This window comes from Phlebotomus papatasi, chromosome 2, assembly GCF_024763615.1.
Source record: "Phlebotomus papatasi isolate M1 chromosome 2, Ppap_2.1, whole genome shotgun sequence".
Lineage (NCBI taxonomy): Eukaryota > Metazoa > Arthropoda > Insecta > Diptera > Psychodidae > Phlebotomus > Phlebotomus papatasi.
Genome location: NC_077223.1, coordinates 24,287,796 through 24,303,307, shown reverse-complemented (window position 1 = coordinate 24,303,307; position 15,512 = coordinate 24,287,796). Strand labels below are relative to the sequence as shown.

The window sequence follows — 15,512 nt, the reverse complement described above, 5'->3', positions numbered from 1 at the left end:
TATTTTTTGACTTTGTTTAATCGGTTTTATCATTTTTGCCAGGGGAGTGACATTAACTCTGAAAAATGCTACCGGTTTTAGTGTAAATTTTTTCCTGTTTTCGCACACATTTCACGAGATATCTCCAAAACTACGTAGGTTACCATTTTGGGGTTTTCGGTTGCCTATTGGTCATTAAATTAGCTTTTATTTTGTATTAGTATTTTCTGCTAATTTATTTCACAATGACAGAAAACAGCTAATAAACTCCAAAGTTTTTTTGGCACGCATTGGAAATGTCATGCCCCTGATTTTTGCATAGAAACTCTTCATAAAGGGCAAACTGGACTACATTGGACACTAAGAAACTAAGGATTTTGGCTAAAAGTTCTCTAGTGATAGATTGCCATTCATGGTTCATACGATTTTTTTGAAAATATTGATTGATTTGTCGATTTTTTGAAAAATATTGACAATTTGCCGATTTTTTCATCACATCGGCGCCGATTTATCGCTCATGGTTCAATAAGAGAGCTATTCATTCCCTCATATACTTTGATGTTAATTCCAGAATTCTCTTTTAGAAATTTAGAATAATTCTTTTGAACGGTAGAAAAAATTGTGTACGACATTGCCCCAAGTCTGTCCAAAACTAACTCGAACATAACGTTGAACTTTTTATTTCCTACCCATATACGGGAAAAATCAACGAAACGAATGCGAATCGAAATTATTTTTACAACGTCAATAAGCAAGATAATATTATGCCATAGAGGAAATGGGTCAGTTTTGCACACAATTTAATTTTTGAGATATCCTCACTGTTTTAAACTGGTAAAAAACATTTTTTGTGATCTTTTCTTTCCGATTTCAACAAGTGAGGAAACTTTAAAATTCAAAATTACATTCTGTTCAAAATTACCCCATTGTGCCCTATTATAGTGATCCATCCCTATAGCCAACGGCCGCGGCGATTCCACTGGATTTCCAGCAGCCTTTTCTGCCATGTCCGCTGATTTTACCGTTAAAAATCTGCGTGCAGTTCCTTGCATTTTACCGCTCAAAATCCGCGTATGCTTCCGAGGTGGAATTTGACGCTAAATTTCTTCCTAGTGTTCCATGGACGTTTGCGGAACTCTGTATAGGACCGTCTAATGAGAAATATCCGCGAGCTTCCATGGACTTTTCTCTGACGAATATTTCCACGGCTTTGCCTATGGATTATTAGGGTATAATCGGCAGTCAGCCCTTTAAAAATTCGGAAAAATCCTCTTTATTTCCACGAAATTCTCCGTGGAAATTTCCATTTAACGGCCTTTGAGGCTTCCGTGGTTTAATATTACGGAATTCCACGACTTTTCCAGTGGAATTTTTTAAATATTTTTTTCTTCAAAATAATTCCTAAAATTTATTAAAAATTGCGTGGAATTTTCATAGAGAATTTCCACAAAAAACATCCATAAATAAATGGACGATCAGTGCCAATTGGCAACTTGGAACTTGAGAGTAGTCATCTATTAGACGAACACTTAGTTGTTCTACTTTTGAGTTGAAAATATTGCTACCATATCGTTCATTTGAGCGGAATTAAATTCTAAAAAAAGCGGAATTAAAAAAAAAATTGCGGAATTTTCGCGTTTACTTCCATGGAGTCTTGGCCGGAAAGATATCAGAAAATATACTCGGAATATTCAATGGAAATTTTGTTTAAATTTCCAGGAAATGCTCTTACATAATTGCAAGAAAATACTTTGGAATTTTTGTCAAGGAAATCCACGCGAAAAAAAGCTGATAACTCCACAGAATTCCAAGCAGAATAGTAGCGTTTATTTCCTCGGAAGTTCACGCGGAAAAATAGGAGATAAATTCCATGGATTTTTCCGTTACTGTGAAACTTTGCGGCCGATCGGCTAGGCTACAGGGTGGTTGATGTGATTCTTTAATTGCCACTTCGATGTATTTTGAGTATTTCTCATTCAATTTTCCTTTTATTAAAGAGGAACTTCCCAAATTTCACTTTAAATTGTTGGCTGGTCATTTTTTAAATCAGTAACGTCCGAAATATGTTCTGTAAGACTAATTGGAGGTGCTAGAGAAAATCCGAGGATTACAATAGCTGTGATTATGAGAGAATCATACCTAACCAAGCTCTTAACTGACTGTCAGAATGCAAGGAAAAAAATGGTTTTCCGAGTTTCAAAAAACATGTGTTAGAAAAATAGCTTAAAATTGATTTTTAATGCGTGATACCTCCTACAAATGGTGAAAACAAGTAGATGAAAGTTCCATATAAGTAGTGATGCCCAAATCTTTGTGTCCAGTGTAATGTTTTTGGGGAAAATGAGGCCTACAGAAGTGGGAAAAAGTGGTACGAAGCTGAGTTAACCAGGGCACCTTCGTAAAAAATGCCGTTACATTTTCATTTTCCTGTAGAGGAAAATCCAAGGACTTCCAGGAATTTTATGAGACAGAATTATGAACCCAATAAGTAAGAGATTTTTTTTTAAATAGTGATATAATTGTGGAATTTTTCGCGCGTTTTCGCAAGTCGCGGAATTTTCCGCAACAGTGGTATATTTCGCGGATATATTCGTGCCGCGGAATTTTCACGGACTTTCGCGGGCAGCAGAATTTTTCGCGGGTCGCGGAATTTTTCGCGGATTTTCGGGGCCGTGGAATTTTTCGCTGATTCATGAGGCCCGCGAAATTTTTCACGGATTTTCGCTGGCTACGGAATTATCCGTAGATTTTCACGGACCGCGGAATGTTTTGCAGATTTCCGCGAATAACGGAATATTTCATGGGTTTTCGCGGACTGCATTTTCTTGCATTTTTCTAAATTTCCTTGAAATTTTCTCAGATTTTTGTGGTGTAATGTTTGAGGCCTCTGTCTCTGTTTCCGAAATAATGGACTTCAAAGTTTTTCAGACGCTATTAAGCATTTTTCATTTAATTTTCCTAATTTTCAAGTTAAATTTCGCACATCTTACGCAAATCTTACGTATTCATTTTGTAGGCATTACCTAGTGATTATGTACTCATTAAATGAAGGGTTATCCAAACCCCCAAGTCACAATCTATGACCGATTGGTGTAAAAGTAAATAATTACATCATTTTATCTAGTATTTTCAAAATTTCTTTTATATTCAAAAACATTCTACAAAACAGAAAATTTCTCAGCGCACTTACCTCAACGATGCCAGTCAGTCTGCATGATCCTCATTGACTCCCTCCTTGGAAGCTGTGACGTCATCATAGATTTCTCGGATTTTTGAGAGAAGTGTGTTGAGATTCGTGCCATTTTTGGCACTTATTTCCAGAATAGGTACTTTAACTCGCTGCCTCAGAAGTCTCAAGTTCTCTTCACTCTCGGGTAGGTCAATCTTATTGGCTACGATAATCTGGGTACGCTCCAGGAGAGCAGGATTGAATTGCTGCAGTTCAAACTGGAGTTGCTCGAAATGTGTCCAAGGCTGCTCAGAAGATACATCCAGGATGAAGAGGAGGGTGCTGCATCTTTCAACGTGCTTTAGAAATTGAATCCCCAGGCCACGATTTCGATGGGAACCGGGTATGAGACCGGGAAGATCAGCAATAGCGATCTGAACGTAGTCATCGTAGTGAACAATTCCGAGATGGGGTTTGAGGGTTGTGAAGGGATAGGGAGCCACTTTGGGACGTGCTCTCGTGATAGCTCTTAGAAGGGTACTCTTGCCTGCATTTGGCATCCCCAAAAGCCCAATGTGAGCAATACTCTGAACCTCAACGAAGTACGCAAGATTCTCCCCTTCTGCACCATATTGGCAGACTTTGGGGGATTGAATTGTGTCGGATACAAAGAAATGATTCCCCTTTCCACCAGCTCCACCTCTAGCAGCTACAAACATCACTCCTTCTCGCCCGAGATCACCCACAATACGTCCCGTTGGGTCCCGGAAAATTGTTCCCAAGGGAACCTTGACAATTGTATGATCTGCGCATTTTCCATGGCAATCCTTGTTTTGTCCATTCTCTCCATTTTCTCCCCGCACAACACTACCCACACTCTGCAAATCCCTTACACCTGGAGACGCTTGGAAGATCACATGGCCCCCATTACCTCCGTCTCCACCATCAGGACCGGCTCGATCATTTGCCCAGAGCTGTAGAAAGGATATACAACCGTCTCCTCCTTTTCCACCGATTGCTCTCACCCTTTTAGCATCCACAAAGAACTGCACCTGTAAATTCAACATTCTGCGGTAAGTTTTAGGTCAGCAAAAAGAAAACAACAGCTTTTATACCTCTTTTGTTGAAGACTTTGGTTTCTTGCTGCGAAGAGCTACTGCTCCTCGTTGCTCAGAAAATTGTGATTTTTGGGGGATTTCTAAACTGATGACCGTTGAATGCTTAAGAAGATTCCTCGGAGGAAATCTTGTGAGGAGTTTAAGCATATTCCACAGATTTTTTACTTAATTATCTAAGAAAACAAGGAATTTTCGTGGAATAAAGCGAATGAAAACAATAAGAAAACGTATAGGATTGAGGTTATGTTGTTCCCTCGAAAAACATTACACTGTAAAAAATCTTTTGCTAAAATCTAAGAAATTTGTCAAAATACAAATATTTTTAACATCTGAATCAGAAATAATATTTTTTTACTATTGTTTGTGTTCAAAACAATCTAAAATTAAGCTGTCTATACACTAGGAAAAACTATCATCAATATTAGCAATCAATACAGTAGAGTCTCTCAAATCTGAATCTCTCAAATTCGAACGCCGTTTGGATTCAAAATGTCAATTGTGAGGTTATGTTAGAAAGTTCGCATTCTTGGTGAATGAAAATCATATTTATGTGCTTCTTCCTGAATGTTTACATACATTATGGTCGTGTATAATGAAAAGGAAGTATGTTACCACTAAGCTTGCGAGAAAGTACGGGAATTTGATTCAAAGTCCAATTTAATCTCACACAAATTTCGTTACTTTTGAAAAAATCGTTCGAATTTGGGAGGTGAGAAATGTCAAAAATACCCCCCGAGCGTTTGAATTTAAGAGACTCTACTTTATCTAATATGGATGAAAATTGCCTACATGGACATAAATTTGGATTATTGAAGGAAATTTGTATAGTGTGTAGGCATTTTCTTCAATATTCATTTCAATATATGAATCGTTTTCCTTCCATATTTTATTTCAATATTGTTTAACCCTACACTCTGAGACAAATATCATCAATATAACTCTTCCATAATGTTATTGAAGCGGAATATGGAAGAAATATTGAAGACAATGTTTAATATGAAGTTCATTAGATATTTTCTTCAATAAATTAATTTTTCCTTTCACATAAATTCGATAACACTATGCAGCAAATTGACAACTTTTTTTTGGCACACGGATCTCACATGGTACGTTTGGTAGAGTCGAGTCCCCTGATCAAGAATCTGTTCTTGGGTTTTCTCCTATACGTAACAATTTTCTTTAATTATTTTTTTTTGCCAATTATTCCACCGGTTCTAGTGCACAGAACTTAACAAATGGGCATCCGTTGGAAAGGTAAGTAGTTGTGCTTCAACTTGATAATTATGTGATATTTTTTCAAAAAATCCTTGGGGGCGGAAAAACAAAATCAAACTAAAATTTCTGAAATATGGCCTAAGAAAGCAACTTTTGAAAAATCATATAAACTATATATATTAATATAATAATATACTCTCTTCAGCGCACAATAGACCCCACTTAGGACTACATTTTTAATTGTGACGCAACATAGGGATAGTGTTTAGTGAATTTTAGTGGAAAATTTGCAAAAAATGCGATAGAGGACTGTTTTTCGAGAGATATTGTGTCTGGTGGAATCCAATCAAGTTTTAGTGAAGTTTTTTCTCGTTTTTTTCTTTAAAAATTGTCGGAACTGATGATCGGCATGTGGTCTTTTCAAAGAATTGAACAGAAAGTTTTGATTTTATGATGGAGACAACTTCAATAGGCAATTGGCTTTTGAATCACTGACTGAAGAATTTACTGCGGTCGTGCCTACTTTTATCGACGGAGCTGCTGCGACACTCAAAACCAAAGGGGATAACAGTTTTATGATATTTGTCGGACAGGCGGCTACAACAGATACTGCTTCAAATGATAAAATTTGACCCAGAACAGAAACAGAGGAATTTTTCTCCAGAACTATACAAAGTGCCAATGGAGTGCATCAGAATCTAACAGCTGGATTCAGTAATATGTAATTTCCTATTGGAACATCTGAAGAACTGTAGGCATCCTGCCCATCAGTCAAACACGTGGAACATAAAGTAGCTGACGAGTTACCTGTCCACCAACATCACCTACAAGGAAATGATGGAGATTACGAAGGAATTTCTTCAGAATTTGGGAGTGGAAAAGAGAGGTCTCCGCATGAGCTATTCCTCTTTATTCAGAAATTGAGGGACAGTCACATCCGGCTGTTCGATTTGAAGATATTCTCAAGTAAGGATTGTCGTGTGTGCATCTGTTGCTTAAAGGTTCACGGACACATTCAGCAGCTCGTTCTGAGATTCACAGAAGCAAGTCGCAGACAAATTATGGATACGACTCTATTCCAGAAATATAGGAAAGTCTCAGTTATAAGGACAGAAAATTAATGTATGTATAAAATTGTAATATGAAATTTTTTAAGAAAATATATTTTATTTTCGCCTTTAATAATATAGTTTTCTAAAAATTATTGTCTGATTTTTTTTCTTTCAATTGGAAAACATTTATATTAAAAGATCTCTTTCTTTTTATCAATATCTCGTTAATTCAATTATGCCTTCCAGTGTCCCAGTGTCTCTGCTTGAGAAAATCTTCCTCCTTTTCTATTCCTTTTTCTTGCCCTTGTCTGTCAGTTGATTCAGATAGAAGTTTAGATTTATACTGAAGCGTTCCACGGGTGGCGCGTATGACAAAAAAAAAAACAATCGAAAAACAATCTCAAGCCGCAATGAATTGAGAAAATGACACACAAAGTGTCGTCAATATTGAAACGAATTTGTTTAGTTCCTGTGTGGAGGCATTTTCTTCAATAATTTTCTTCAATAATTGAAGTTTTTTATCAATAGTATTATTGAAGGGGCACTCATCCATATTTTTCCAAGTGTATAGACAGCTTTCATCAAATTTAGAAACTTTGTATTTTTTTCTCGCAATTCTTGGAACAGTGTACCAACGGTTAGTGTGTGACAGTTTTCAGTGTTTGTCCCACGAAAATTATATCGCTTCCGTGTTTTAGCCAAAAATATCATAAAATTTTATGAAAAACTGTGTAAAAAACTGATAAATGGCTAGGGGAAGCAATAGTGGGTAAGTGGCAATTAAAATATTTGGACTTTATCCGTTTGATTTGTTGAAATTGAGCAAATTAAAATGTTGAGGTTATGTTTTTATTGGGAGCACCTTTTTTTTCCTGATTTCAGGCGCGATAGGGACAAGAAACGCACGGGAAGTAAGTCACCGGAGCGTAAGAGGGCCCGGCGGTCAAAGTCACGAGATAAAGATCGGAAGTCGAGGAGGGATCGTCGTGAAAAGAGTCCGGAGAGGAACAGTAGAGAGGGCAGAGATAGAGACAGGGGAGAACGAAGGCATGGGGGCTCATCGAAGAGCTCAAAAAGTGGTGGGTATGCATTTGCTAAGGAGCGAGAAGCAGCTATGAAATTGGCAAAGTCGCTGGAGAGGGAGAGGAATAAGGAGAAAGAGCCGAAGGAAGTGGTTGAAGTGAAGGAGGAAACTTTTGATATGGGGGCAATTGACAAGGAAGAGGAACAGAGACGGTTGGAGTTGGAGATGACAAAGCGCAGGGAGAGGATTGAGAGATGGAGGGCGGAGAGGAAGAGAAAGGAACTGGAAGTGAATAAGAAGGATAAAGTGAATGTTTTGGCCAATATAACTCTTCCGTCGGCAAAGAAATGGAGTCTGGAGGATGATTCGGAAGATGAGGCTGAGGAAGCAACGAACCAGGGAGCTGCGGAAGAGGAAGAGATTGATCCTCTGGATGCATTTATGCAGGAAGTCAATGAGGAGGTCAGGAAAGTCAATAAGATCTCCCAGCCGATGAAGAAGACAGGAAGTGGAGTTGTGATTATGACAGGAGTGGCCAAGAAATCTGAGACGAGTACGAAGAAGAAAGGAGAACTGATTGAGCAGAATCAGGATGGTCTTGAGTATTCCTCAGAGGAGGAAGTTGAAGATATCAAAGATACAGCTGCAAATCTGGTGAATAAACACAAGAAAGAATTGGCCAAGATTGATCACTCAGGCGTCAACTATGCTCCCTTCCGGAAGAATTTCTACGTGGAAGTGCCGGAATTGGCAAAGTTGACAAGTGAAGAAGTGGATAAATACCGTTCGGATTTGGAGGGGATCCAGGTAAAGGGCAAAGGTTGCCCGAAGCCCATCAAAACCTGGGCACACTGCGGAGTGTCCAAGAAGGAGTTGGATGTCCTCAAGAAATTGGCCTTTGACAAACCAACTCCCATCCAATGTCAGGCTATTCCGGCAATTATGTCCGGAAGGGACTTGATTGGCATTGCCAAGACGGGCAGTGGAAAGACTCTGGCCTTCATTCTACCCATGTTCCGGCACATCCTCGATCAGCCACCAATTGACGATGGAGATGGACCCATTGCCATCATCATGACGCCCACCAGGGAATTGTGCATGCAAATTGGCAAGGACATCCGGAAGTTTTCCAAGCCCATCAATCTCCGTGCGGTTTGTGTCTACGGTGGCACGGGGATTTCTGAACAAATTGCCGAATTGAAACGAGGAGCCGAGATTATTGTTTGCACTCCTGGCCGGATGATTGATATGCTGGCAGCTAATTCCGGAAGGGTCACAAATCTCAAAAGGGTCACTTACATTGTTCTGGATGAGGCCGATAGGATGTTTGACATGGGCTTTGAGCCCCAAGTCATGCGAATAATCGACAATATCCGGCCAGATCGACAGACAGTGATGTTCAGTGCAACTTTTCCCCGGCAGATGGAAGCACTGGCGCGGCGGATTTTAAAGAAGCCCATTGAGGTCCAAGTAGGCGGAAGATCAGTGGTCTGCAAGGATGTTGAGCAACACATTGCTGTTCTCGAGGATGAGGCGAAATTCTTCAAGCTACTGGAACTCCTGGGACACTACCAGGAACATGGGAGTATCATTGTGTTCGTGGACAAGCAAGAGAATGCAGATATTCTGCTGAAGGATCTCATGAAGGCATCCTATCCTTGCATGAGCCTCCACGGTGGCATCGATCAATTTGACAGAGATTCCACCATCGTGGACTTCAAATCCGGAAGAGTTAAGCTACTCATTGCAACTTCTGTAGCGGCTCGTGGCTTGGATGTCAAACATCTCATCTTGGTCATCAATTACGACTGCCCCAATCACTATGAGGACTACGTGCACAGGTGTGGGCGCACTGGAAGAGCAGGCAACAAAGGATTCGCCTGGACATTTATCACAGAGGATCAAGGAAGGTAAGATATTCCGTCTCTTTTGTTAAAATCAATAAACTTCCCCACTAATATTTTGAGTACTTATTAAGTACTTAACAAGGACTTAATTCTAAAGAAACTGAAACACCCGAAACACGAGTTTCTCGGACAACAGAAAGGTTATATCCTCCTAGATTATGTGCTAGTAGAGATAAAATTTTATTAAGATTTGGGAATCTAGTGGGCAACTTATAGACTCCCGGATCATGAGATAAAGGGAAAATGTAGGAAAATATCGGATACTTATTAAGATTTTACGTTCGCAGATCAAAAGTTAACAGCACGCAAGGAGGAATTTGACGGAATTTGTGTTCAATTGTTGGCAAAATTTCATTCCCGGATTACAATCTCTTGCAAATGAATCCCAGTCAAAATCCCGAAAGTCAAATTACCAAATGACCTTAAATTGCGAATAACCAAAATTCCGAAAATCGAAAATTCCAAAAAGCTAAAATTTCGAATGAGTCAAAGTCCCGAATAGGTCAAAATGGGTCAAAATCTCGAAATGCCGAAATTCCGAAAACTCTAAAATCCCGAGAAGCCAAAATCCCAAAAAACCAAAATCCCAAATGGGTCAAAATTCCGAAAAGCTAATATCTCAAATGAAACAAAACCTCGAAAAGCTAAAGTTATGAAAAGCTGAAATCTCGAATGTGTCAAAATCTCGAAAAGCCAAAATTCCGAATGAACAAAAATGACGAAAAGCTAAAATTTCGAATGGGATAAAATCCCGAGAAGCCAAAATTCCGATTGAGCCAAAATCCCGAATGAACTAAAATGACGAGAAGCTAAAATTTCGAATGAGTCAAAATCTCGAATGGGTAAAAATCCCGAGAAGCCAAAATTCCGATTGAGCCAAAATCCCGAATGAACTAAAATGACGAGAAGCTAAAATTTCGAATGAGTCAAAATCTCGAATGGGTAAAAATCCTGAAGAGGTCAAAATCTCGAATGAGTCAAAATCCCGAATGAACAAAAATGACGAAAAGCTAAAATTTCGAATGAGTCAAAATCCCGAAAGTCAAAATCTCGAATGAACTAAAATTCCGAGAAGACAAAATGTTGAAAAGCTAAAGTCGCGAATGGGTCAAAATCCCGAAACAGTCAAAATCTCGAGAAGCCAAAATTCCGAATGAATAAAAATAACGAAAAGCTAAAATCTCGAATGAGTCAAAATCCCGAATGAACAAAAATGACGAAAAGCTAAAATTTCGAAAGAGTCAAAATCCCGAAAGTCAAAATCTCGAATGAACTAAAATTCCGAGAAGTCAAAATGTCGAAAAGGTGAAATCTCGAATAGGTCAAAATCCCGAATAGGTCAAAATCTCAAAAAGGCAAAATCCCGAATGAACCAAAATGACGAAAAGCTAAAATCTCGAATGGCCAAAATCCCGAGAAGCCAAAATACCGAATGAGCCAAAATCCTGAATGAACAAAAATGTTGAAAAGCTAAAATATCAAATGGGTCAAAATCCCGAGAAGGTAAAATTCCGATTGAGCCAAAATCCCGAAAGTCAAAATCTCAAATGAATCAAAATTCTGAAAAGCTAAAATCTCGAATAGGTCAAAATCTCGAAAAGCCAAAATTCCGAATGCGCCAAAATCCTGAATGAACCAAAATCCCAAAATAACAAAATCCGAAATTGGTCAAAATTCCGAGAAGCCAAAATCCCAATTCAACCAAAATCCCAAAACGCTAAAATTTCAAATGGATCAAAATCCCGAAAAGTCAAAATTTCGAATGGGCCAAAATCCCGAATGAACAAAAATGATGAAAAGCTAAAATATCGAATGTGTCAAAATCCCCGAGAAGGTAAAATTCCGATTGAGCCAAAATCCCGAAATTCAAAATCTCAAATGAACCAAAATTCTGAAAAGCTAGAATCTCGAATAGGTCAAAATCTCGAAAAGGCAAAATCACGAAAGTTATAATCCCGATAAAGTCAAAATCTCGATAAGCCAAAATTCAGAATTCGCCAAAATCCCGAATGAACCAAAATACTAAAATAACAAAATCCGGAATTGGTCAAAATTCCGAAAAGCCAAAAATCTTAATTGAACCAAAATGTCGAAAAGCTAAAATCTCAAATGGATCAAAATCCCGAAAAGTCAAAATTCTGAAACGCTAAAACCCCAAAAATCCAAAATCCTGAATGAACCAAAATCCCGAAATGGCAAAAAAGACCCCCCCCCTCCCCGAACTGGTCAAAGTATCGAAAAGTCAAAATCCTCAATAAACCAAAATCTTAGAAAGGCAAATTCTCAAATGAATTATAATCCAGATTTCTTGAAAATATCATAGCTACTCCCGGGATTGCGCCCGCTCTTGTAAGAGGCAAAGAAAATATTCTGTGTTTTAGAAAATAATTCTATACATTATCCTCCACAAATGTTTCGTCCCTTTCAGGATTTTGGCTTTCACGATTTTGGCGTTCAGAATTTTGACTTTTTCGAATATTGACACCGGTTGGGAGTAATGGAGAAACCTTGTCTTCAACTTACTTAATCAAAATGTAAAAAAGAATATTGAATTAGACTCCTTAAATTTCACTCCATCACATTCTCTATTTCAATTTCCACCTTTGCCCAGGGCGGAGCATTCTCATACATTTTCCGTACAAAAGTATGGTATATTTTTTCTTAAGTGATTTTTTACTTTTAGTATAAAACCAAATGCAATCATTTTAAAACTTTTATCAAATGAAAGAGTATCTAATGTTATATTATTGGCTCAAAATTTATAATGATTACACGACGATAACAGTTCCTAAAACCTATATGAAAAAGACGTAAAATTCGCAATCTTTTGAATTTTTCTGACAAATTTTCTATTTGTAACACCGTAACATTTTAAATTCAATAAAAATATATTCTCTGTACATGTGCCTACCAATTCGTGTAATATTTATTTTTGTGAGGGGATCTAAAACTTAAAAATTATAAAGAATTTAAGAATAATATACCATTTCTAAAATTAAAATGCTCCATCCGTTAGTTAATCATCCTGCCTTTGCCATACAATGTCATTACTTTCGCCCATAAAATGCCTTAATTAAGGACTTAATAAGTACTTATTAAGGACTTATTTTTTGCACTTGAACAAAACTCTTATTTAAGACTTAGGCTGATCCTCGAGAATAATTAGCCTACTCGATGATCGAGACTTATTTGGGCGCTTAGTCAGGAATCGCAATAAACTTATCCAGATATTTTCAAACTATTTTTTTTTTCAGGTATGCTGGGGATATAATTAGAGCCCTGGAGCTGTCTGGAGCTGCAATTCCTGATGATCTGCGAAATCTGTGGAACAACTACAAGGCTGGCCAGGAGGCAGAAGGGAAACGCGTCCATACAGGCGGTGGATTTAGTGGGAAGGGTTACAAGTTCGATGAGCAGGAAGCTGCTGCAGTAAAGGAGAGTAAGAAATTCCAGAAGGCTGCTCTTGGGCTGCAGGATTCCGATGAAGATGACGATCTGGATCAGGATATTGATCAACAGATTGAGAGTATGTTTGCAGCAAAGAGGAATGTCAAGGAAGTCGAGGTGCCTATTGTGGCGTCTCATCTGCCTCAGACGTCGTCCACGGATAAGCTGGAGTTGGCCAAGAGATTGGCGTCCAGGATAAATATTGCTCGGAATCTCGGATTTGAGGCCAAGGGAGCAACTCAGCAAGCTGCAGAGGCTATTCTCAAGGGTGCTGCAGCTCAGCCAATCATCACGGCAAAGACAGTGGCTGAACAGCTGGCAGCTAAGCTCAACAATAAGCTGAACTACCAGCCGAAGGAGGAGGAGGAACCAACAGCAGCAGAGAATGAGGCGACCTTCAAGAAGTACGAGGAAGAGTTGGAGATTAATGATTTCCCGCAACAGGCTCGCTGGAAGGTGACATCGAAGGAGGCTCTGGCACAGATTTCGGAATATTCCGAGGCGGGATTGACGGTAAGAGGCACGTATGTGCCTCAAGGGAAGAATCCGCCGGACGGAGAGAGGAAACTCTACCTGGCCATTGAGAGCTGCAATGAATTGGCTGTCCAGAAGGCCAAGAGGGAGATCACGCGGTTAATCAAGGAAGAACTCCTGAAACTCTCAACAGCTCATCATGTCTTCAACAAGGGGCGCTACAAAGTCCTCTAAATTTCGAATGAAAAATATGGGCGAAACAGCGAAGGCGACGAATGATAATTTTGTGTATGATTCATGTTGGAAAAGTAAAGTAAGCTTCGCTAAAATTATCTTTTATTCTTTGGCACTTACAATTCTCCCTTCCTTCCCCTTTTCCCAGATCCCGAACAGTAGCAGCTCCTCGTTTGAGCGTCCAGGAACGCCCGACAGCCCAGTGTAAGCGTTCCGGTGAACAGCATCTTTGCTGCGGCTTTGCATCCTTTCGCAGGAAGCTCTCCGAGCGCTTCATACTGATCACAATGACGATAGAGGCATTTCTTGAAGTCAGCATCACAGAGTTCCTTATCCGTGTTGCAGGTATCATAGCAGAGATCATGGGCATCACAGCACTTTTCCATTTCAGCTGCTGGTAAATACTCTTTGTCAACTTTCAGCCCTAGGGCCCCGCAGCCATTGGATGAAGGAGTATAGTACCAATTTTGCTTGGGAGATTCACCTGAAAACACCAATAACCTCAGAAGATTAATTCAAACATTTCTCTCAAGAAACTCACCTCCTGGACACTTGAAGATACAATCTGGCTCAACAGCTGCATCAAACACCTCCTGGACAGTCTTGAATTTCTGAGCTAATGGCCCGAGATTCCGGAAGACATCTCCAAGCACGGATTCTGCAGCCAGAAGAGATTCTCGAAGGCTGGAGATGATATTGGATCCATAGCCGGAATATGCATAGGCCAGGAAAGTGACAACGTAGATGGCCACTTTCCAGTAAGTAATCTGCATCCTCTATCACTAAAAAAAAACTTGAGGAAATTCACAACGTGCTAAAGCCACGGAAACGTGATGAAATTGCAATGGAAGCGTTGCAATGATGACATCATTAAGTGACAAAATCAGCTGTTTTTTGTTTTTATTTTTAGATACGCTGGATACGCTACTACGGCGGCTGCCTTTGGGATGAATGGGATGAATGAAGTGTACGAGAATTAAGAAGTGACTTGGAATGAAATTCCTTTTTAGTGATCAAGTGTATTTTGGGAAAAGCTGGTCCGTTGAAATAAAATTTGGTAAGTAAAACAAATTCTATAAAATGGTTTAAACAAAAATCATAAATATTTAATTTTTAATGCTTAGTCAAGTTATGATTGACAAAATATAATTGGAAAAATGGGATTTAAGCAGAAAAATTAAGTTGACCCTATAACGTGATATAAGGGAAGAGTATACCGGCGATCGGCAGTGTTCCTCGGATCGTCAGGTTAATACCGTATCGTAGCTCCAAATAAAATGAATATTTAAAAATTATTAGCTATTTTTTACCATTTAATTCTCATAGGAATGCACTGTATAAACTGAGATTTAATTTATAAAATCAATTTTCAGTAAGACATTAAATTTGTGACGATCCGAGGTGCAAAGTGCAGGTTTGCAATTACGTCTATTTCTTACTACTATATTGTAAATATTTAAAAATGAAATGCACAGATATAGTTAAATGGATAATTAATAAACTAATTAGCAAAAACAAAAATACCAAAAAGTGTTTTGGGCCTTATATTTTCAATTAAATATGGAGCATTTCTCTTGACATTCCGATCCGTGGTACTCTTCCCTTAACAGGGTAGATTTCCATTGTTAACGCTAAGACGGCGGTGGCCGTAGAATCACAGATAAGACCGATAACACAAAGCTAGATGCTGTGCGTACTAACCTATGATGATGAAATGTAAAATTTGACTCTCTTCGCCGAAGCTGTGGTCAAGATGCTTCTAATGATGGAGCTTTTTTCTCATTTTATAACCCATTCATTGAACACCCAAACTGTCCACAGACATATACTCTTACTGCGTGCACGTGCACGCAGAGTAAGGGGGCGAGTTTTAACTGAGACTCTTTACAATGT

General features: G+C 38.8%; 3 protein-coding genes across 3 annotated transcripts; 1 reads left to right on the top strand and 2 right to left on the bottom strand.

Moving 5' to 3' along the window:
- Window positions 1-3,093: 3,093 nt before the first annotated feature.
- On the bottom strand, window positions 3,094-4,522 carry LOC129803239 (mitochondrial ribosome-associated GTPase 2). The gene is made up of 2 exons (XM_055849688.1): window positions 4,264-4,522; window positions 3,094-4,200 (listed from the first exon to the last, which is right to left on the bottom strand). The coding sequence occupies exons 1-2, from the start codon at window positions 4,411-4,413 to the stop codon at window positions 3,184-3,186; spliced, it is 1,167 nt and encodes a 388-aa protein (XP_055705663.1). The 5' UTR covers window positions 4,414-4,522; the 3' UTR covers window positions 3,094-3,183.
- A 2,648-nt stretch (window positions 4,523-7,170) lies between these two features.
- On the top strand, window positions 7,171-13,714 carry LOC129803190 (probable ATP-dependent RNA helicase DDX46). The gene is made up of 3 exons (XM_055849591.1): window positions 7,171-7,302; window positions 7,416-9,467; window positions 12,719-13,714. The coding sequence occupies exons 1-3, from the start codon at window positions 7,280-7,282 to the stop codon at window positions 13,617-13,619; spliced, it is 2,976 nt and encodes a 991-aa protein (XP_055705566.1). The 5' UTR covers window positions 7,171-7,279; the 3' UTR covers window positions 13,620-13,714.
- Window positions 13,708-14,492, bottom strand: LOC129803272 (group XIIA secretory phospholipase A2-like). The gene is made up of 2 exons (XM_055849722.1): window positions 14,161-14,492; window positions 13,708-14,103 (listed from the first exon to the last, which is right to left on the bottom strand). The coding sequence occupies exons 1-2, from the start codon at window positions 14,390-14,392 to the stop codon at window positions 13,736-13,738; spliced, it is 600 nt and encodes a 199-aa protein (XP_055705697.1). The 5' UTR covers window positions 14,393-14,492; the 3' UTR covers window positions 13,708-13,735.
- Window positions 14,493-15,512: the final 1,020 nt, after the last annotated feature.